This window comes from Bufo bufo, chromosome 5 (genome assembly GCF_905171765.1).
Source record: "Bufo bufo chromosome 5, aBufBuf1.1, whole genome shotgun sequence".
NCBI lineage: Eukaryota > Metazoa > Chordata > Amphibia > Anura > Bufonidae > Bufo > Bufo bufo.
Genome location: NC_053393.1, coordinates 43711269 through 43733338, shown reverse-complemented (window position 1 = coordinate 43733338; position 22070 = coordinate 43711269). Strand labels below are relative to the sequence as shown.

The window sequence follows — 22070 nt, the reverse complement described above, 5'->3', positions numbered from 1 at the left end:
GCCGAGATCAGTCTGATCCTGGACGTTTAACACCTCAGTTGCTGTGGTCAATATAGCAAAACTAATATATACTAAGTATGTAGCGTAACCGAATATAAATCTATACTACTTTGTACTACATACTGGCCGAGGCTTGGTCGATGTATTCTCGTAATGTTTCTTTTACCTTTTATTGCTCCTATCTCCCGTTCTGGGCTGTGGTCACATGACCGTGTCCATACAGCTCGCCTTGTGATGGTATGTCCATGGGCGGGGCAGTGATAAGGGAGTGTCTGTGACTAGCGCAGTGGGAGGAGCTATAAACTAGCTGGATGTTGTTAGGGGCGGTGCAGAGGAAGCAGAAGTGCATCATGGGATTGGTTGGATACAGAAACAGGAAGTGCGACGTACAGGACGGAAACCAGGGAGTTCACACGTCTGTTATTTCCATCAGTTATTGAGAGCCAAAACCAGTAGCGAACCCTACTCAGAGATTAGGGAAATATTTCCTCCTGGTTTTTTTACGCACACCTGGGATGGAAATAACTGACCAAATAACTGAAGTGTGAACTCAGCCTTAGGCCTCATGCACACGACCGTGGTGTGTTTTGCGGTCTGCAGATCGCGGATCCGCAAAACACGGATGGCGTCCGTGCGCGTTACACAATTTGCGGAACGACACGGACAGCCTTTAATATAAATGCCTATTCTTGTCCACAAAGCGCGGACAGCACACTGTTGTGCTGTCTGCATCTTTTGCGCCCCCATTGAAGTGAATGGTTCTACATCTGAGCCGCCAAAACAACGGACGTGTGCATGAAGCCTTACATGGTGAAAACGGGTCAGGAGAGTCCAAATTGGGAAAAAAATAATCATGGGGAAGATGTAGATGTGCTAAGCAGATAAATGAGCATGTCTGGTAAACCCAGAAAACCCCCTTTTAAGTGTTAATTTCTACTAACCTTCATGTGTAAGCATGTCTTGTCGATCAGCTGACAAATGTAATACTCCCTGGGAAAAAGGGTATCTACAAGGTACCTAAATTTCAATAATGTCATACATGACTGTGTAATGGCATAAGAAGCTGCTGCATCGCCTCTGGACTTGCCTTAGGCCCCTTGCAGACGACCGTGTCCGGATGCGTCCCGGTGCATTGCGGCAAACCCGCGTGAGTAGATACGCAATTGCAGTCAGTTTTGACTGCGATTGCGTTCCGCTGTTCAGTTTTTATCGCGCGGGTGCAATGCGTTTTGCACGCGTGTGATAAAAAACTGAATGTGGTACCCAGACCTGAACTTCTTCACAGAAGTTCAGGTTTGGGTTAGATGTAGTGTAGATTGTATTATTTCCCCTTCTAACATGGTTATAAGGGAAAATAATAGCGTTCTGAATATAGAATGCATAGTACAATAGGGCTGGAGGGGTTAAAAAAATAAAAATAAATTTAACTCGCCTTAATCCACTTGTTCGCGCAGCCGGCATCTCTTCTGTCTTCTTCTGTGAGGAATAGGACCTTTTGATGACGTCACTGCGCTCATCACATGGTCAGTCACATGATCCATCACCATGTCCAGAACAGAGGGTCACACTCACACGTAGCATGATAACCAGACTGCACACGCTCGTCTGAAAGAGCCCTAAGAAAAGACTTCCATCTTGCCCCCCTACCCCACAGCCCAGACATGTGAAGAATACGGGAGATTGTCGTCACATGCAGGGCGCAGCCAGTACTTGCCAGAAATGTCTGCAGCTCCTTTCCACATTTCTGCTGTACGTGTACTGCGGAAGTCTAGCCTTCAAAAAGGATGCCCGCTCTGTGCCATAGCCACCGGGTTTCTGCTGTTCTAAACAGAAAAGACGGGGCTAATTTCTGTGATTGACGATAATGCCGATCGCAGACGTTTAATCCTTCAGATGCTGTGGTCAAATGTGACCCTGCTGGCGTTTTGGCTTTCCGTTTGTGAGATCCGTTCAGGGTTCTCGCAAGCGGTCCAAAACGGATCAGTTTGCATTCTGAATGGAAAAGGATCCGCTCAGAATGCCTCAGTTCAGTCTCTATTGCGCTTTGGTTTTGGTGTCCGTCTGATGAAACTGAGCCAATAGAAAACGGATCCGTCCTCCATTGACTTTCAATGGTGTTGAAGACGGATCCGTCTTGGCTATGTTACAGATAATACAAACGTATCCGTTCTGAACGGATGCAGACGGTTGTATTATCTGAACGGATCCGTCCATGACTGCGAGTGTGAAGGTAGCCTAAGGCGTTCAAGTGAAGTAAAAGGCCGGAGCCTGTACAAAGCTTCCAGGCCTGTTACTGGTATATTCCAATGGATACAAACCCATTACAGAATACAAATGGCAGTCTAATGATTGAATGTTATAGTGTTGCATGCTTAAGGGTACTTTCACACTAGCGGTTTTCTTTTCTGGCGCTGAGTTCCGTCCTAGGGGCTCAAATCCGGAAAAGAACTGATCAGTTTTATCCTAATGCATTCTGAATGGAGAGAAATCCGTTCAGTTTGCATCAGGATGTCTTCAGTTCAGTCATTTTGACTGATCAGGCTTTTCAGAAAACCGTAGCATGTTGTATTTTTACCTCCGGCCAAAAATCCTGAACACTTTGACTGAACGGTCTTTTTCCCATTGACTTGCATTAACGCCGGATCCGGCGCCATGTGTTCCGTCAAACCTGATCCGGCTTTTGCATGTTAAACCCGAAAAATTGGAAAAAAAAGTTAGTCCATAAATGGCGGATCTGTTTTTTCCTATGCATTTTTTCATTGTGATCAAAATCCTGATCAGGATTCAAATGTAATCCGTTTTCACATGTTTTTCCGTATCCGGCGGGCAGTTCCGGTGTCGGACTTGAACGCCGGATTTAAACAATGCTAGTGTGAAAGTAACCTAAAGTTTTTTTTAAAATTTATGTATTTATTTTATGTACTTATATAGCGCTACTATTTTCCTCAGCGCTTTACAGACATTAGCATCACTCGCTGTCCCCAATGGGGCTCACAGTCTAAGTTCCCCATCAGGATGTCTTTGGAGTCTGGGAGGAATCCAGAGAACCCGGAGGAAACCCAGGCAAACACGGGGAGAACATACAAACTCCATGCAGATGTTGTCCTTGGTTGGATTTGAACTTGGGACCCCAGCGCTGCAAGGCACCCGTGCTAACCACTGAGCCACCATGCTAGAATATAAGAAATAAAGAGAAAAAAAAATATATATATATATATATATATATGTCAGGTCCATAAATATTGGGACATGGACACAATTCTAACATTTTTGGCTCTATACACCACCACAATAGATTTGAAATGAAACGAACAAGATGTGCTTTACCTGCAGACTGTCAGCTTTAATTTGAGGGTATTTACATCCAAATCAGGTGAACAGTGTAGGAATTACAACAGTTTGCATATGTGCCCCCCACTTGTTAAGGGGACAAAAGTAATGGGACAGAATAATAATCATAAATCAAACTTTCACTTTTTAATACTTGGTTGCAAATCCTTTGCAGTCAATTACAGCCTGAAGTCTGGAACGCATAGACATCACCAGACGCTGGGTTTCATCCCTGGTGATGCTCTGCCAGGCCTCTACTGCAACTGTCTTCAGTTCCTGCTTGTTTTTGGGGCATTTTCCCTTCAGTTTTGTCTTCAGCAAGTGAAATGCATGCTCAATCGGATTCAGGTCAGGTGATTGACTTGGCCATTGCATAACATTCCACTTCTTTCCCTTAAAAAACTCTTTGGTTGCTTTTGCAGTATGCTTTGGGTCATTATCCATCTGCACTGTGAAGCGCCGTCCAATGAGTTCTGAAGCATTTGGCTGAATATGAGCAGATAATATTGCCCGAATCACTTCAGAATTCATCCTGCTGCTTTTTTGTCAGCAGTCACATCATCAATAAATACAAGAGAACCAGTTCCATTGGCAGCCATACATGCCCACGCCATGACACTACCACCACCATGCTTCACTGATGAGGTGGTATGCTTAGGATCATGAGCAGTTCCTTTCCTTCTCCATACTCTTCTCTTCCCATCACTCTGGTACAAGTTGTTCTTGGTCTCATCTGTCCATAGGATGTTGTTCCAGAACTGTGAAGGCTTTTGTAGATGTCATTTGGCAAACTCTAATCTGGTCTTCCTGTTTGTGAGGCTCACCAATGGTTTACATCTTGTGGTGAACCCTCTGTATTCACTCTGGTGAAGTCTTCTCTTGATTGTTGACTTTGACACACATACACCTACCTCCTGGAGAGTGTTCTTGATCTGGCCAACTGTTGTGAAGGGTGTTTTCTTCACCAGGGAAAGAATTCTTTGGTCATCCACCGCAGTTGTTTTCCGTGGTCTTTTGGTGTTGCTGAGCTCACCGATGCGTTCCTTCTTTTTAACCACTTAAGGACCACAGGTTTATACCCCCCTAAAGACCAGGCCCTTTTTTACAAATCGGCACTACACTACTTTCACCGTTTATTGCTCGGTCATGCAACTTACCACCCAAATGAATTTTACCTCCTTTTCTTCTCACTAATAGAGCTTTCATTTGGTGGTATTTCATTGCTGCTGACATTTTTACTTTTTTTGTTATTAATCGAAATTTAACGATTTTTTTGCAAAAAAATGACATTTTTCACTTTCAGTTGTAAAATTTTGCAAAAAAAACGAGATCCATATAGAAATTTTGCTCTAAATTTATAGTTCTACATGTCTTTGATAAAAAAAAAATGTTTGGGTAAAAAAAAAATGGTTTGGGTAAAAGTTATAGCGTTTACAAACTATGGTACAAAAATGTGAATTTCCGCTTTTTGAAGCAGCTCTGACTTTCTGAGCACCTGTCATGTTTCCTGAGGTTCTACAATGCCCAGACAGTACAAACACCCCACAAATGACCCCATTTCGGAAAGTACACACCCTAAGGTATTCGCTGATGGGCATAGTGAGTTCATAGAACTTTTTATTTTTTGTCACAAGTTAGCGGAAAATGATGATTTTTTTTTATTTTATTTTTTTTCCTACAAAGTCTCATATTCCACTAAGTTGTGACAAAAAATAAAAACTTCCATGAACTCATTATGCCCATCACGAAATACCTTGGGGTCTCTTCTTTCCAAAATGGGGTCACTTGTGGGGTAGTTATACTGCCCTGGCATTCTAGGGGCCCAAATGTGTGGTAAGGAGTTTGAAATCAAATTCTGTAAAAAATGACCAGTGAAATCCGAAAGGTGCTCTTTGGAATATGGGCCCCTTTGCCCACCTAGGCTGCAAAAAAGTGTCACACATCTGGTATCTACGTACTCAGGAGAAGTTGAGGAATGTGTTTTGGGGTGTCATTTTACATATACCCATGCTGGGTGAGATAAATATCTTGGTCAAATGCCAACTTTGTATAAAAAAATGGGAAAAGTTGTCTTTTGCCAAGATATTTCTCTCACCCAGCATGGGTATATGTAAAATGACACCCCAAAACACATTCCCCACCTTCTCCTGAGTACGGAGATACCAGATGTGTGACACTTTTTTGCAGCCTAGGTGGGCAAAGGGGCCCATATTCCAAAGAGCACCTTTCGGATTTCACTCGTCATTTTTTACAGAATTTGATTTCAAACTCCTTACCACACATTTGGGCCCCTAGAATGCCAGGGCAGTATAACTACCCCACAAGTGACCCCATTTTGGAAAGAAGACACCCCAAGGTATTCCGTGAGGGGCATGGAAAGTTCCTAGAATTTTTTATTTTTTGTCACAAGTTAGTGGAAAATGATGATTTTTTTTTTTTTTTTTTTTTTCATACAAAGTCTCATATTCCACTAACTTGTGACAAAAAATAAAAACTTCCATGAACTCACTATGCCCATCAGCGAATACCTTGGGGTCTCTTCTTTCCAAAATGGGGTCACTTGTGGGGTAGTTATACTGCCCTGGCATTCTAGGGGCCCGAATGTGTGGTAAGGAGTTTGAAATCAAATTCTGTAAAAAATGACCTGTGAAATCCGAAAGGTGCTCTTTGGAATATGGGCCCCTTTGCCCACCTAGGCTGCAAAAAAGTGTCACACATCTGGTATCTCTGTATTCAGGAGAAGTTGAGGAATGTGTTTTGGGGTGTCTTTTTACATATACCCATGCTGGGTGAGATAAATATCTTGGTCAAATGCCAACTTTGTATAAAAAAATGGGAAAAGTTGTCTTTTGCCAAGATATTTCTCTCACCCAGCAGGGGTATATGTAAAATGACACCCCAAAACACATTCCCCACCTTCTCCTGAGTACGGGGATACCAGATGTGTGACACTTTTTTGCAGCCTAGGTGGGCAAAGGGGCCCATATTCCAAAGAGCACCTTTCGGATTTCACAGGTCATTTTTTACAGAATTTGATTTCAAACTCCTTACCACACATTTGGGCCCCTAGAATGCCAGGGCAGTATAACTACCCCACAAGTGACCCCATTTTGGAAAGAAGAGACCCCAAGGTATTCGCTGATGGGCATAGTGAGTTCATGGAAGTTTTTATTTTTTGTCACAAGTTAGTGGAATATGAGACTTTGTATGAAAAAAAAAAAAAAAAAAAAATCTGCATTTTCCACTAACTTGTGACAAAAAATAAAAAATTCTAGGAACTTGCCATGCCCCTCACGGAATACCTTGGGGTGTCTTCTTTCCAAAATGGGGTCACTTGTGGGGTAGTTATACTGCCCTGGCATTTTCCAGGGGCCCTAATGTGTGGTAAGTAGGTAAATGACCTGTGAAATCCTAAAGGTGCTCTTTGGAATATGGGCCCCTTTGCCCACCTAGGCTGCAAAAAAGTGTCACACATGTGGTATCGCCGTATTCAGGAGAAGTTGGGGAATGTGTTTTGGGGTGTCATTTTACATATACCCTTGCTGGGTGAGAGAAATATCTTGGCAAAAGACAACTTTTCCCATTTTTTTATACAAAGTTGGCATTTGACCAAGATATTTCTCTCACCCAGCATGGGTATATGTAAAATGACACCCCAAAACACATTCCCCAACTTCTCCTGAGTACGGCGATACCAGATGTGTGACACTTTATTGCAGCCTAGATGCGCAAAGGTGCCCAAATTCCTTTTAGGAGGGCATTTTTAGACATTTGGATACCAGACTTCTTCTCACGCTTTGGGGCCCCTAGAATGCCAGGGCAGTATAAATACCCCACATGTGACCCCATTTTGGAAAGAAGACACCCCAAGGTATTCAATGAGGGGCATGGCGAGTTCATAGAAATTTTTTTTTTTTGGCACAAGTTAGCGGAAATTGATATTTTTAATTTTTTTCTCACAAAGTCTCCCTTTCCGCTAACTTGGGACAAAAATTTCAATCTTTCATGGACTCAATATGCCCCTCACGGAATACCTGGGGGTGTCTTCTTTCCGAAATGGGGTCACATGTGGGGTATTTATACTGCCCTGGCATTCTAGGGGCCCTAAAGCGTGAGAAGAAGTCTGGAATATAAATGTCTAAAAAATTTTACGCATTTGGTTTCCGTGAGGGGTATGGTGAGTTCATGTGAGATTTCATTTTTTGACACAAGTTAGTGGAATATGAGACTTTGTAAGAAAAAAAAAATAATAATTCCGCTAACTTGGGCCAAAAAAATGTCTGAATGGAGCCTTACAGAGGGGTGATCAATGACAGGGGGGTGATCAATGACAGGGGGGGTGATCAATGACAGGGGGGGTAATCAATGACAGGGGGGGGATCAATGACAGGGGGGGTGATCAATGACAGGGGGGGTGATCAATGACAGGGGGGGTGATCAATGACAGGGGGGGTGATCAATGACAGGGGGGGTGATCAATGACAGGGGGGGTGATCAATGACAGGGGGGGTGATCAATGACAGGGGGGTGATCAATGACAGGGGGGGTGATCAATGACAGGGGGGTGATCAATGACAGGGGGGTGATCAGGGAGTCAATATGGGGTGATAACCACAGTCATTGATCACGCCCGTGTAAGGCTTCATTCAGACGTCCGTATGCGTTTTGCGGATCCGATCCATCTATCAGTGCATCCGTAAAAATCATGCGGACATCTGAATGGAGCTTTACAGGGGGGTAATCAATGACAGGGGGGTGATCAGGGAGTCTATATGGGGTGATCACCACAGTCATTGATCACGCCCCTGTAAGGCTTCATTCAGACGTCCGGATGCGTTTTGCGGATCCGATCCATCTATCAGTGGATCCGTAAAAATCATGCGGACATCTGAATGGAGCTTTACAGGGGGGTAATCAATGACAGGGGGGTAATCAATGACAGGGGGGTGATCAGGGAGTCTATATGGGGTGATCACCACAGTCATTGATCATGCCCCTGTAAGGCTTCATTCAGACGTCCGGATGCGTTTTGCGGATCCGATCCATCTATCAGTGGATCCGTAAAAATCATGCGGACATCTGAATGGAGCTTTACAGGGGGGTAATCAATGACAGGGGGGTAATCAATGACAGGGGGGTGATCAGGGAGTCTATATGGGGTGATCACCACAGTCATTGATCATGCCCCTGTAAGGCTTCATTCAGACGTCCGGATGCGTTTTGCGGATCCGATCCATCTATCAGTGGATCCGTAAAAATCATGCGGACATCTGAATGGAGCTTTACAGGGGGGTGATCAATGACAGGGGTGTAATCAATGACAGGGGGGTGATCAGGGAGTCTATATGGGGTGATAACCACAGTCATTGATCACGCCCCTGTAAGGCTTCATTCAGACGTCCGGATGCGTTTTGCGGATCCGATCCATCTATCAGTGCATCCGTAAAAATCATGCGGACATCTGAATGGAGCTTTACAGGGGGGTAATCAATGACAGGGGGGTGATCACCACAGTCATTGATCATGCCCCTGTAAGGCTTCATTCAGACGTCTGTATGCGTTTTGCGGATCCGATCCATCTATCAGTGCATCCGTAAAAATCATGCGGACATCTGAATGGAGCTTTACAGGGGGGTGATCAATGACAGGGGTGTAATCAATGACAGGGGGGTGATCAGGGAGTCTATATGGGGTGATCACCACAATCATTGATCATGCCCCTGTAAGGCTTCATTCAGACGTCCGGATGCGTTTTGCGGATCCGATCCATCTATCAGTGCATCCGTAAAAATCATGCGGACATCTGAATGGAGCTTTACAGGGGGGTGATCAGGGAGTCTATATGGGGTGATCACCACAGTCATTGATCACGCCCCTGTAAGGCTTCATTCAGACGTCCGGATGCGTTTTGCGGATCCGATCCATCTATCAGTGGATCCGTAAAAATCATGCGGACGTCTGAATGGAGCTTTACAGGGGGGTGATCAATGACAGGGGGGTAATCAATGACAGGGGGTGATCAGGGAGTCTATATGGGGTGATCAGGGGTGATCAGGGGCTAATAAGGGGTTAATAAGTGACGGGGGGGGGGTGTAGTGTAGTGTAGTGGTGCTTGGTGCTACTTTACTGAGCTACCTGTGTCCTCTGGTGGTCGATCCAAACAAAGGGGACCACCAGAGGACCAGGTAGCAGGTATATTAGACGCTGTTATCAAAACAGCGTCTAATATACCTGTTAGGGGTTAAAAAAAACACATCTCCAGCCTGCCAGCGAACGATCGCCGCTGGCAGGCTGGAGATCAACTCTCTTACCTTCCGTTCCTGTGAGCGCGCGCGCCTGTGTGCGCGCGTTCACAGGAAATCTCGGCTCACGCGAGATGACGCCTATTGGCGTTAGCGTAGCCTGGGGGAGCCGCCGCAATGACGCCTTTCGGCGTTACAGTTGCGGGAAGTGGTTAAGAATGTTCCAAACGGTTGTTTTGGCCACGCCTAATGTTTTTGCTATCTCTCTGATGGGTTTGTTGTGTTTTTTCAGCCTAATGAAGGCTTGCTTCACTGATAGTGACAGCTCTTTGGATCTCATCTTGAGAGTTGACAGCAACAGATTCCAAATACAAAAAGCACGCATGAAATGAACTCTGGACCTTTTATCTGCTCATTGTAATTGGGATAATGAGGGAATAACACACACCTGGCCATGGAACAGCTGAGAAGCCAATTGTCCCATTACTTTTGGTCCCTTAACAAGTGGGAGGCACATATACAAAGGCCCCTTTCACACGGGCGAGTATTCCGCGCGGATGCGATGCGTGAGTTGAACGCATTGCACCCGCACTGAATACCGACCCATTCATTTCTATGGGGGTGTTCACATGAGTGGTGATTTTCACGCATCACTTGTGCGTTGCGTGAAAATCGCAGCATGTTCTATATTCTGCGTTTTTCACGCAACGCAGGCCCCATAGAAGTGAATGGGGTTGCGTGAAAATCGCAAGCAAGTGCGGATGCGGTGCGATTTTCACACACTGTTGCTAGGAGACGATCGGCATGGAGACCCAATCATTATTTTACCTTATAACATGGTTATAAGGGAAAATAATAGCATTCTGAAATACAGAATGCATAGTAAAATAGCGCTGGAGGGGTTAAAAAAATATAATTTAACTCGCCTTAGTCCACTTGATCGCGATGCCCGGCATCATCATCTTTCTCCTTTACTGAACAGGACCTGTGGTGAGGATTCATTAAAGGTCAAGGACCTGTGGTGACGTCACTCCGGTCATCACATGATCCATCACCATGGTAAAAGATCATGTGATGACCGGAGTGACGTCACCACAGGTCCTTGACCTTTTAATGAATCCTCACCACAGGTCCTGTTCAGTAAAGGAGAAAGAAGATGATGCCGAGCATCGCGATCAAGTGGACTAAGGCGAGTTAAATTATATTTTTTTAACCCCTCCAGCGCTATTTTACTATGCATTCTGTATTCAGAATGCTATTATTCTCCCTTATAACTATGTTATAAGGGGAAATAATACAATCTACAGAACACCTAACCCAACAGAAGTTTGGGTTTGGATACCAAACATGCGCAATTTTTCTCACACGAGTGCAAAATGCATTACAATGTTTTGCACTCGCGCTGAAAAATTGCGGGTGTTCCCGTAACGCACCCGCACATTTTCCCTCAACGCCCGCGTGAAAGAGCCAAACTGTTGTAATTCCTACACCGTTCACCTGATTTGGATGTAAATACCCTCAAATTAAGGCCTCATGCACACGACCGTTTTTTTTTTTTTTGCGGTCCGCAAAAACGGGTTCCGTTTTTCCGTGATCCGTGACCGTTTTTTCGTCCGTGGGTCTTCCTTGATTTTTGGAGGATCCACGGACAGGAAAAAAAAGTTGTTTTGGTGTACGCCTGGCCGTGCGGAGCCAAACGGATCCGTCCTGACTTACAATGCAAGTCAATGTGGACGGATCCGTTTGACGTTGACACAATATGGTGCAATTGCAAATAGATCCGTCCCCCATTGACTTTCAATGTAAAGTCTGGAGTTAATATACCATAGGATCAGAGTTTTCTCCAATCCGATGGTATATTTTAACTTGAAGCGTCCCCATCACCATGGGAACGCCTCTGTTAGAATATACCATCGGATTTGAGTTACATCGTGAAACTCAGATCCGACAGTATATTCTAACACAGAGGCGTTCCCATAGTGATGGGGACGCTTCTAGTTAGAATATACTACGAACTGTGTACATGACTGCCCCCTGCTGCAATTAACCCTTCAGGTGCCGCACCTGAATACAGAATCCCCCCCTCCCTCTATTGTAATATCATTGGTGGCCAGTGTGCGGCCTCCCCCGCCCCCCCCCCCCCCCCTCTATTGTAACATCATTGGTGGCCAGTGTGCGGCCCCCCCCTCCTCTATTGTAATATCATTGGTGGCCAGTGTGCGGCCTCCCCCGCCCCCCCCCTCCCTCTATTGTAATATCATTGGTGGCCAGTGTGCGGCCTCCCCTCTCTCCCCCCCCCCCCCCCCCCCCCCCCCCCGCCCGATCATTGGTGGCAGCGGAGAGTTCAGATCGGAGTCCCAGTTTAATCGCTGGGGCTCCGATCGGTAACCATGGCAACTAGGACGCTACTGCAGGCCTGGTTACCATGGTTACTTAGCAATATTACAATATTAGAAGCATCATACTTACCTGCTGCGCTGTCTGTGACCGGCCGGGAGCTCCTCCTCCGCCGCACAGACCTGTCACTTGCCAGTAGGAGGAGCTAATATTGTAATATTGGTAAGTAACCATGGCAACCAGGCCTGCAGTAGCGTCCTGGTTGCCATGGTTACCGATCGGAGCCCCAGCGATTAAACTGGGACTCCGATCGGAACTCTCCGCTGCCACCAATGATCGGGCGGGGGGGAGGCCGCACACTGGCCACCAATGATATTACAATAGAGGGAGGGAGGGGGGGGCCGACGGAGGCCGCACACTGGCCACAAATTATATTACAATAAAGGGAGGGAGGGGGGGCCGACGGAGGCCGCACACTGGCCACCAATGATATTACAATAGAGGGAGGGAGGGGGGGCCGACGGAGGCCGCACACTGGCCACCAATGATATTACAATAGAGGGAGGGAGGGGGGCGACGGAGGCTGCACCCTGGCCACCAATGATATTACAATAGAGGGAGGGAGGGGGGGGCGACGGAGGCCGCACACTGGCCACCAATGATATTACAATAGAGGGAGGGAGGGGGGCGACGGAGGCCGCACACTGGCCACAAATTATATTACAATAGATGGGGGGCCGGGGGAGGCCGCACACTGGCCACCAATGATATTCAAACTGGGGAGGGAGCGGGGTCTGCCCCCTGCTGCCTGGCAGCCCCTGATCTCTTACAGGGGGCTATGATACGCACAATTAACCCCTTCAGGTGCGGCCCCTGAAGGGTTAATTGTGCTGATCACAGCCCCCTGTAAAAGATCGGGTGCTGCCAGGCAGCAGGGGGCAGTCATGTACACAGTTCGTAGTATATTCTAACTAGAAGCGTCCCCATCTCTATGGGAACGCCTCTGTGTTAGAATATACTGTCGGATCTGAGTTTCACGATCTAACTCAAATCCGATGGGTATATTCTAACATAGAGGCGTTCCCATGGTGATGGGGACGCGTCAAGTTAAAATATACCATCGGATTGGAGAAAACTCAGATCCTATGGTATATTAACTCCTGACTTTACATTGAAAGTCAATGGGGGACGGATCCGTTTGCAATGGCACCATATTGTGTCAACGTCAAACGGATCCGTCCCCATTGACTTGCATTGTAATTCAGGACGGATCTGTTTGGCTCTGCACGGCCAGGCGGACACCAAAACGACTTTTTTTTCATGTCCGTGGATCCTCCAAAAATCAAGGAAGACCCACGGATGAATAAACGGTCACGGATCACGGAACCCGTTTTTGCGGACCGCAAAAAAAAACGGTCGTGTGCATGAGGCCTTAAGCTGACAGTCTGCAGGTAAAGCACATCTTGTTCGTTTTATTTCAAATCCATTGTGGTGGTGTATAGAGCCAAAAATGTTAGAATTGTGTCGATGTCCCAATATTTATGGACCTGACTGTGTGTGTGTGTATATATGTGTATATATATATATATATATATATATATATATATATATATATATATATAAAATCACACCTCTCCTCAAATAGGATACCAACCACCCCCACCCCTTACAGTCACGTGAAGCTTAGGCTACTTTCACACTGGGTTTCTAGGTCCGCCTGTGAGATCCGTTTCAGGGCTCTCACAAGCGCCCCAAACAGGATTAGTTCAGCCCCAATGCATTCTGAATGATAAGGATCCGTTCAGAATGCATCAGTTTGGCTGCGTTTGGTCTCCGTTGCGTTTTTTAGACAGTCACTAAAACGCAGCTTACAGTATTTTGGTCACCATCTGACGATGCGGAGCCAAACGGATCCGCCCTGACTTACAATGTAGGTCAATGGGGACGGATCCGTTTTCACTGACACAATATGGTGCAATTGCAAATGGATCCGTCCCCCTTTGACTTTCAGTGTAAGTCAAGACGGATCCGTTTTGACTTAGACTTTATTTTTTTTACGAATAATGCAAACGGATCTGTTATGAGCGGATACAATCGTTTGCATTATTGGTGCGGATCCGTCTGTGCAGATACCAGACGGATCCGCACCGAACGCAGGTGTGAAAGTAGCCTTATTTACAGGTATATGCCGCCACTATCTGCTCAGTTTTGAGCTGTGACCGGTGAGACCCCACCGTTGGTCCCTAGCTCCATCACATTCATCGGCACAGTGTGCTCCTTCTTTTTAGCTACAATGCCCACTGCCTAGACAGACAGTCAGTGCTGGTGCGCTCCTTGTAGTAACCTCTCCCCAGTGAGTGGTGTCATATATACAAGAGCGCACTATAATATGGACATTTGACTCGATTTCTATACTATAAAAAAGTATTGCGATACTCAATACCATTTAATACCACGTTAAAAAAATAAAACGCCAAAAAAAGACGCATGCATTCTGCATTTTATGGAACGTCCGGCACATAATCGACCATTCCGAGGTTAGGTCATCAGGTTAGGAGGTTAGGTCATCAGTGTAAAAACTTTGGAGAACTGCTTTAAGGACCTCATTTGTTGTTCTGGGTCTTGTTGCTGCAGCTCGGTGGGGGGGGGGGGGGTGCCCTTTCTGCTGCAGCTCGGGGGGGGGGGGGGGTGCCCTTTCTGCTGCAGCTCGGGGGGGGGGGTGCCCTTTCTGCTGCAGCTCGGGGGGGGGGGGTGCCCTTTCTGCTGCAGCTGGGGGGGGGGTGCCCTTTCTGCTGCAGCTCGGGGGGGGGGGGGTGCCCTTTCTGCTGCAGCTCGGGGGGGTGCCCTTTCTGCTGCAGCTCGGGGGGGGGGGGGCCCTTTCTGCTGCAGCTCGGGGGGGGGGTGCCCTTTCTGCTGCAGCTCGGGGGGGGGGGGTGCCCTTTCTGCTGCAGCGGGGGGGGGGGGTGCCCTTTCTGCTGCAGCTCGGGGGGGGGGGCGCCCTTTCTGCTGCAGCTCGGGGGGGGGTGCCCTTTCTGCTGCAGCTCGGAGGGGGGGGTGCCCTTTCTGCTGCAGCTCGGGGGGGGGGTGCCCTTTCTGCTGCAGCTCGGGGGGGGGTGCCCTTTCTGCTGCAGCTCGGGGGGGGGTGCCCTTTCTGTAACAGAAAATTACAACAGAACTCGTTTTCATACAGATTTATATTAAAATAAAATCTAATCAGTATCAGATCAGTGGGGTCCTGTTCTCCATAGGAACAGTAGATGGAGCCGGAAGCGCACAACTCTGTACACTGTGTCGGGGCCGTGGTGGGTTACTGCAACCCAGCTCATGTTCAAGTCGCAAACGATTTTGCAACCATCCCACGATGTCTGACGTGGGCTTTGGTTCCCCCTGCACCTTATGGGTTTAGTCTTAAAGGGGTTGTCTGCTTTTTTCCTATTAATGACCTATCCTCAGGCTGTCCGACTCACCGCCAATCAGCTGTTTGAAGAGAAGGCAGCGCTCATATGAGAGCTGCCTTCTCTGCTCTGTTTACCTGCTCGCCGCAGCAACTGCAGTGGTGAGCAGTGTAATTACAGGTATGTATGGCGTCTCCCCCATTCACTTCTATGGAACGGCTCTGCAGTATTCACTTGAACAGACTGAGCCGTCCCATAGAAGTGAATGGGGACACCATACTTGTAATTACACTGCTCACCGCTGCAGAGAAGGCAGCGCTTGTACGAGCCCTGCCTTCTCTTCAAACAGCTAGTCAGCGGGGGTGCCTTGAGGATAGGTCTTTAATAATAAAAAGCGGATAACCCCTTTAAAGGGAATTGTTTTATGATGGACATGCTAGAGGGGGATCTCTTCTCGGCGCTAAAACTGAGAACTGCTATGTAAAGAGCATCTCCTGCCGTTACATGAGCTACCGTGAGGGAAAGTGTTTGGCTGGCCTTGGCTCCCCCTGCTGGTGGATATGCACAGGGACGGAGTTTTCTAGAGTTTGTGTTTCTTCACCAGTGGGTGGAGTATCATTTGTTTTTTTTGGGGCTTTTTGTGAATTTTTGTACAGTATTGTTGGCAGATGCCGGCTTTCACTTTGTGTGAGATGATGTAGAGCTAGGGTGCGGTCGGTTTATCTGTGTGAAAGTCTGGTGACAAGTACTGGTATTTTCACACAGCATTGTGGTGTGGAATATACTAAATCCACTAACAAAACACGTCCTATGGATCTCAGTGACAGTCAGGAGCCTTATTTCATATGGACACCTGTTAGGATCTGAATTCTGCATCATGTAAAAAAGTAACACCTATTTCATGTGGAAACCACGGTGGACGGCCGCCTGCTCCACTGAATGGATGCCAACTTCCAATTGGCCACAGAAATCCGATTTGTGGATTTCACATGGGCATATTATTATGGCAATTTTGTACCATTCGATGACAGATTATAATATTTTAAAAAAAATATACTGATGCATGTATTCATGTTGAAAGCCCAATGGATCCCATTATGGTGAAGGTGGATGTACCATTGATGGCTATGCTCCTCTGTCTGAAAAAACTGTTGGAAACCTTAGCGTAGATGTGGACGTAGCCTTCCGTAATAATTTCAGAGCATCAGATATCACATATCCGCACATGTGCCTAAATACTTTTTTTTTCTTAAAGGGGGTGTCCAGTTCATGTACCCTATTGGTGAATTCTGAGTTAGTAGAGGGGGTCCTCTGTGGAGATATTGGAGGTGGGCTACTTTTTCGTGGTCCACCCTGTTGTTTTCCCACTTCCACTTCAATGCTGCTTCGTCCCCCCCCCCTTCTCTCTACGTCTTGTCCTGGCATGTTGAGCTCTGCCTCCGCCAAATGTCAGAGGTTTGGCCGGTCACTTCTCTTCTTTGCTGCGGGCGGTTTCTTTCTGCTGTGATGATCTCCGTCACACAGTATCATGTTGCAGCGTGATCTCAAGAGAACTAGGACTTCTCACGAGACCCACGCTGCATCATAGCTCCCTATGGGACGGCGTCTCACTTGGATGATAGTGAGACGACGATGACGCAGAAAGGAACCCAACAGCCGCTATCGCCGCTGTCCCATCAGAAGCTATAATGCGGCATGGTCTCGAGGAAAGTTCTCACAAGAGCATGATGCTGTATGACTGAGATCGTCACGGCGGTCCCCTCACAAAACATTTTAGAAGCAAAAAACTTCAACATCAAATGTTTTTTCAAAGGCCCAGTCAGTATGAAGTGAGTCCTAGGCAGCTATGTTCTATGAAATACGTAGACTTGCCTCCATTGATATTTTTCTTTTGTCTTCTCTCTCCAGAAATTCATCATGAACCTAACTTGATACTACTGTACTACAGCATTACATCACATGCTCAAGAGAAGTAAATTTTAAGGCGCTGTTTGGAACGCAGAAGACGTTACCGACAGGTGGATTGACACTTGAAGTTTCTAACAAACTCTCTATAGCACTATGGCAAGTAAACGGAAAACGAAAACTCCTTGCATGGTCCTTGCAAGTGAGCACGATACCGATCTAGGAGTCAACTCTGATGGAGAGGAAAGTCCACCTTTGCCTACTCCAGCGGAGCAACCCGTGCCAGAGAGCGCAGTGCCTGAGAGCATATCAAGCGAAGACGATGCACTAGAACCCAATGATTCTGACAATCAGCAGAATAAAGCTGTAGAAGGTGGTTACGAATGTAAATACTGTTCATTTCAGACAACTGACTTAAATATGTTTACCTTTCATGTGGATTCTGAGCATCCCAACGTTGTATTAAATTCTTCCTATTTTTGTGTGGAGTGTAATTTTCTCACGAAACGTTACGATTCACTTTCTGAGCACAACACGAAGTATCATCCCGGAGAGGAGAACTTTAAGTTGACTATGGTTAAGCGCAATAATCAGTCAATATTTGAACAGACCGTTAATGATCTAACATTCGATGGGAGCTTCGTCCAAGAAGAAAACCAGGAACAATCAGAGTCAAACTCGTCTGCGATATCCATCAGTAAAACCCCAATAATGAAAATAATGAAGGATAAGTCAGAGAAGAAACGAATCAGTGTACAACAAAATTCCTCCGAAGATGGCACGGAAGAAAACGACTCGATAACAGAGAATGAGCCTAAGCCAAAATCGCAAGATACCAGAGAGTCAAAGCCAACTGTGGTCGCTCCTGAGCCTGTGAAACCGAGTGTTACGATTGTGACAAGTGCCCAAGAATTACCAAGTACTGTTCTTACTCCTGCGAATGTTCTTCAACCAGGAGTGGCACAAGTGATTACGACTGTACAGGCGCAGCAAAACATCCTCTCGAAAGTCCTAATCCCCATCAATAGCATTCCTACATACAATGCTGCATTAGACTGCAACCCTCTTTTGCTGAGTAACTACAATAAGTTTCCATACCCAACAGTTTCTGAGATCACCCTCCTCGCTTCACAATCTAAATGCACAGAAGAACAAATAAAAATCTGGTTTTCTGCACAACGACTAAAGCATGGTGTTAGCTGGACACCCGAAGAAGTAGAGGACGCTCGACGAAAGCAATTTAATGGCACTGTACACACGGTCCCACAGACAATAACTGTTTTCCCAGCTCAGATTTCTTCCGCTGCCAATGGCTTGCCTTCCATTTTACAGACGTGCCAAATAGTTGGCCAGCCTAGCCTCGTACTTGCACAAGTAGGAGGAACGGGCACAATACCCGTGACGACACCAATAACATTGACAGTGGCTGGTGTCCCAACTAACGCCCAACTCCACGCAAGCCACCTTCCCCAAATGCAAGCAGTGTCTGAAACAAAGAGGATTGCTGCCATTCCCAGTGCGCAGTTACCCAAGCAGGAGCCTACCATGATAACAGATATGTTTGGTATGCGCTCCAAGAAAACGAAAGCGCAGTTGACAGCCCTCAAAATTAGCTATCTAAAGAACCCGTTTCCAAATAATAGCGAAATTGACCGTTTAATACGTTTCACAGGATTGACGAAAGGTGAAATCAAGAAATGGTTTAGCGATACAAGATACAACCAAAGAAATTCCAAGGGGAGCCATGGCATCCATTTCCCAAGTGATTCTAGTGGAACTATAATTATTGATTCTAGCGATGAAACCACTGAATCCCCGACTCCTCCGGCAGTCCTGACTTCACATCGTAGGCAAAACTGGAACGCCTTCCCAGATTTCACCCCACAGAGATTCAAAGAAAAGACAGTGGAACAGCTACAGATTCTTGAGGAAAGCTTCCTTCGAAACGACGTACCTACAGATGAGGAATTGAGCCGGTTAAGGGTTCTTAGCAAACTGACAAGACGAGAAATCGACGCTTGGTTCGCAGAAAGGAGGAGGACAGGTGGCGTAAAGGATGAACCTGTACTTTTTGATGAGGAGGAAGGAATTAAAGAAGAAATGGACCCTGAAAATGCTTATGTAAAAGCTGGGGCAGCTCTTGCTAGTAAACTAGGGAAAAAGACCCCAGAGCAGCTGCTTATGCTTAAGACCTTCTTTGTTCGTAACCAGTGGCCTACAGGAGACGACTATAATAAGCTGTCGGTGGAGACTGGTCTTGCAAGAAGTGATGTTGTTGGGTGGTTTGGAGACACCAGGTATGCTGTTAAAAATCATCATTTGAAGTGGTTCTACCGATATCAAGTAAACGGCAGCCTCTCCCCTAATGCTGTTAATGGACAGGGCTTTGTACGGAAGAGAGGGCGAGGCAGGCCTAGGGGTAGAGGAAGAGGGAGACCCAGAGGGCGCCCTAAAGGATCCCGAAGAGCAAATAGCTGGGAAAGGGCGCCAGCTCCAGTAAAACAGAAGACTGGAAAAGCGGTACTTAAAGACTACTACTTAATGCACAAATTTCTTAATGAGGAAGACTTGGATGAATTGGTTGCAAAATCTCAGCTGGGTTATGAGCAGGTGAGGGAATGGTTTGCAGAACGCCTTCAAAGAGAGGATGCTGGTATGGATCCATTTGAAATTGAGGAGGAAGATGATCTTCTGGATGATCCGGATGAGGAGGAAGAAATTGACACTGATGAGAGTGATAACTGGGAACCACCGAAACATCTTAAACGGAGACTTTCAAAAATGGAAGACTGAAATGTAAGTAAAGTGTGATTGGAGCGCTGCTTGTCAACAGCAGCTGTGCACTTTGTATTATTGCTTGTAATAATATATATATATATTTTTTTTTCCCATAATAGGTGGACTATGTTAGTGTAGCTCATTATTTTTATATTTTTTTCCTAAAATTGTGTGGCCCCCAGCCATCTGGCCACAGACATGCTGAGAGAAAAGTGGCATGTAGTGCTGGAGAAGAGGCAGGCAAGTAATTATGGTGCACTGTGTGGCCCTCTCTGGGACCCACATAAATTGGCAATATGAGGGTCTTGTGACCCCTGTGTAGATGAAGTGGAGACGTGGCAATGCACGCATGAGGCTGTCTTTATTGTAGGAGTAGGGATTAACTACTTTGGAGAGACGCACTTTCTGGAATGCAAACTGGGGGGAAAGGGAACCCCATTCTCCCAGCAGGTGCAAGTACTGGAGTTGGAAGTCATTTATATCTTAGATACGCAGGCCTACATATATACGTCAGGAAGTTCCAGTGACGTAAATGACTGCCGACCCAGATAACCCTGAATGTTCCCCAGGCACATAGAACAGCCCGGCCTAGGAGCCATATCACCTGTTAGGAGTAAATAGAGATTTTCTGAAGGGGTTTTCTGGAGTACACTATTGATTGCCTATCCCCAGGGTAGGTCCACAATATCTGCTTGGTGAGGGACGACTCCCAGCACCCCCGCTGATCATCCATTTGTCTCTCTGTGAGTGCTGCTGGCACCTCGTAGCATACTGAGCACAGCGCCGTATAGTGGCTCTGCTTGATATTGCAGCTCAACCCTCTTCAAACAGCAGATCGCCAGGGGTGCCAAAGGTCGGAGTACCCAGTGATCAAATATTGATGTCCTATCCCTAGGGTAGGTTATCAGTATATTACTCGCTGAAAACCCTGTTAAATCTGCTCCATTGGTGGGACGTTTATCATTCCTATTACATTTCTCTTGTTTGTGATACTTTACCATCATCCAGAAACACAGGATTTCCCATGGTCTTTTGTGCGCTCCTTTCCTGAAAAGCATTTTGATTGCAAAAATCCTCACTCTCATCATGTCGTGGGGACATCCTTACATCCCTGACTGCTTTTTGCAGTTACTACTTTGTCCAGCAGGTGTCGTCCTCTCCTTTCATCATCTGCACAATCAGACTGTTTAGTCAGTAAAGCCTTATTCACACGTCAGTGTTTCACAGACGTGTGCTGTACGTGTTCTCCACGGACAGCACACGTCCCCATTCATTTTAATGTGTATTCAGACATCCGTGTTTTAGCACGGTCCGTGTTTTTAGCACGGATGCTTGCTCTATTTTGTCTATCACGTCCATTTATAGTCTATGGGTTTCGTGAAAACCACGGATGCCATCTGTGTTTCACGGATCATTAGGAAGAGATACTTTGAAAATTATTTAAACACTGACCGCAAAAAAACAGACACACGACCCTAACACAGATCCTTTACGGATGCATCACTGACCACCTGCTCACGGATTTGAGCACGGACACGGACGTGTGAATGAGGCTTTACTTTTAGAACGGCTCACACAGGCTCCTATGGTCCATTCCAGAAAGTGGCCATAAATCTTATACTAAATGATCCTTATACAATATGATCCTATATTACATTTTGGCTCTTAAAAGGAAAATGCAGCCCAATCTGCGTCATGGATCAGGAGAATTTCAGCAGATTGATATAGTTTTATGGTTGAAAACTCAGTATAAGGTGGCACGCGTGTGACGTCTGTGTTGCATCCGTTTTTTTTTTTTTTGTACAGATCTACTGTAACAATGCCTGTCCACTTTGGAATGAATGGGTCCGCATCCACTCCACAAAAAATGCGGTCGTATGAATTGGGCCTAACTTGTATTTTATTTACTTAAATCTCTGCTCATTTTATATTTACGAATCCAGTGGGCGGTCCTGTCAGTGATTGACAGTAATTTCTAATACAAGGAAGGCTGCCAATCAATGATGATGTCTGTAATGCGCTGTGGAATATGTCAGCGCTATATAGGAGAGTAAAATAAATAAAATCGCTGATCGATTCGTCC

General features: G+C 46.2%; 1 protein-coding gene across 1 annotated transcript in view; it reads left to right on the top strand.

Moving 5' to 3' along the window:
* ZHX1 (zinc fingers and homeoboxes 1) overlaps positions 1-22070 on the top strand; it is a 29149-nt gene that overhangs the window by 3107 nt on the left and 3972 nt on the right. Inside the window, exon 2 of the mRNA XM_040431940.1 lies at positions 17213-20005. Within this exon, the coding sequence (XP_040287874.1) occupies positions 17366-20002 (2637 nt within the window). The 5' untranslated portion in view covers positions 17213-17365 and the 3' untranslated portion in view covers positions 20003-20005. The remainder of the gene's footprint in view (positions 1-17212; positions 20006-22070) is intronic.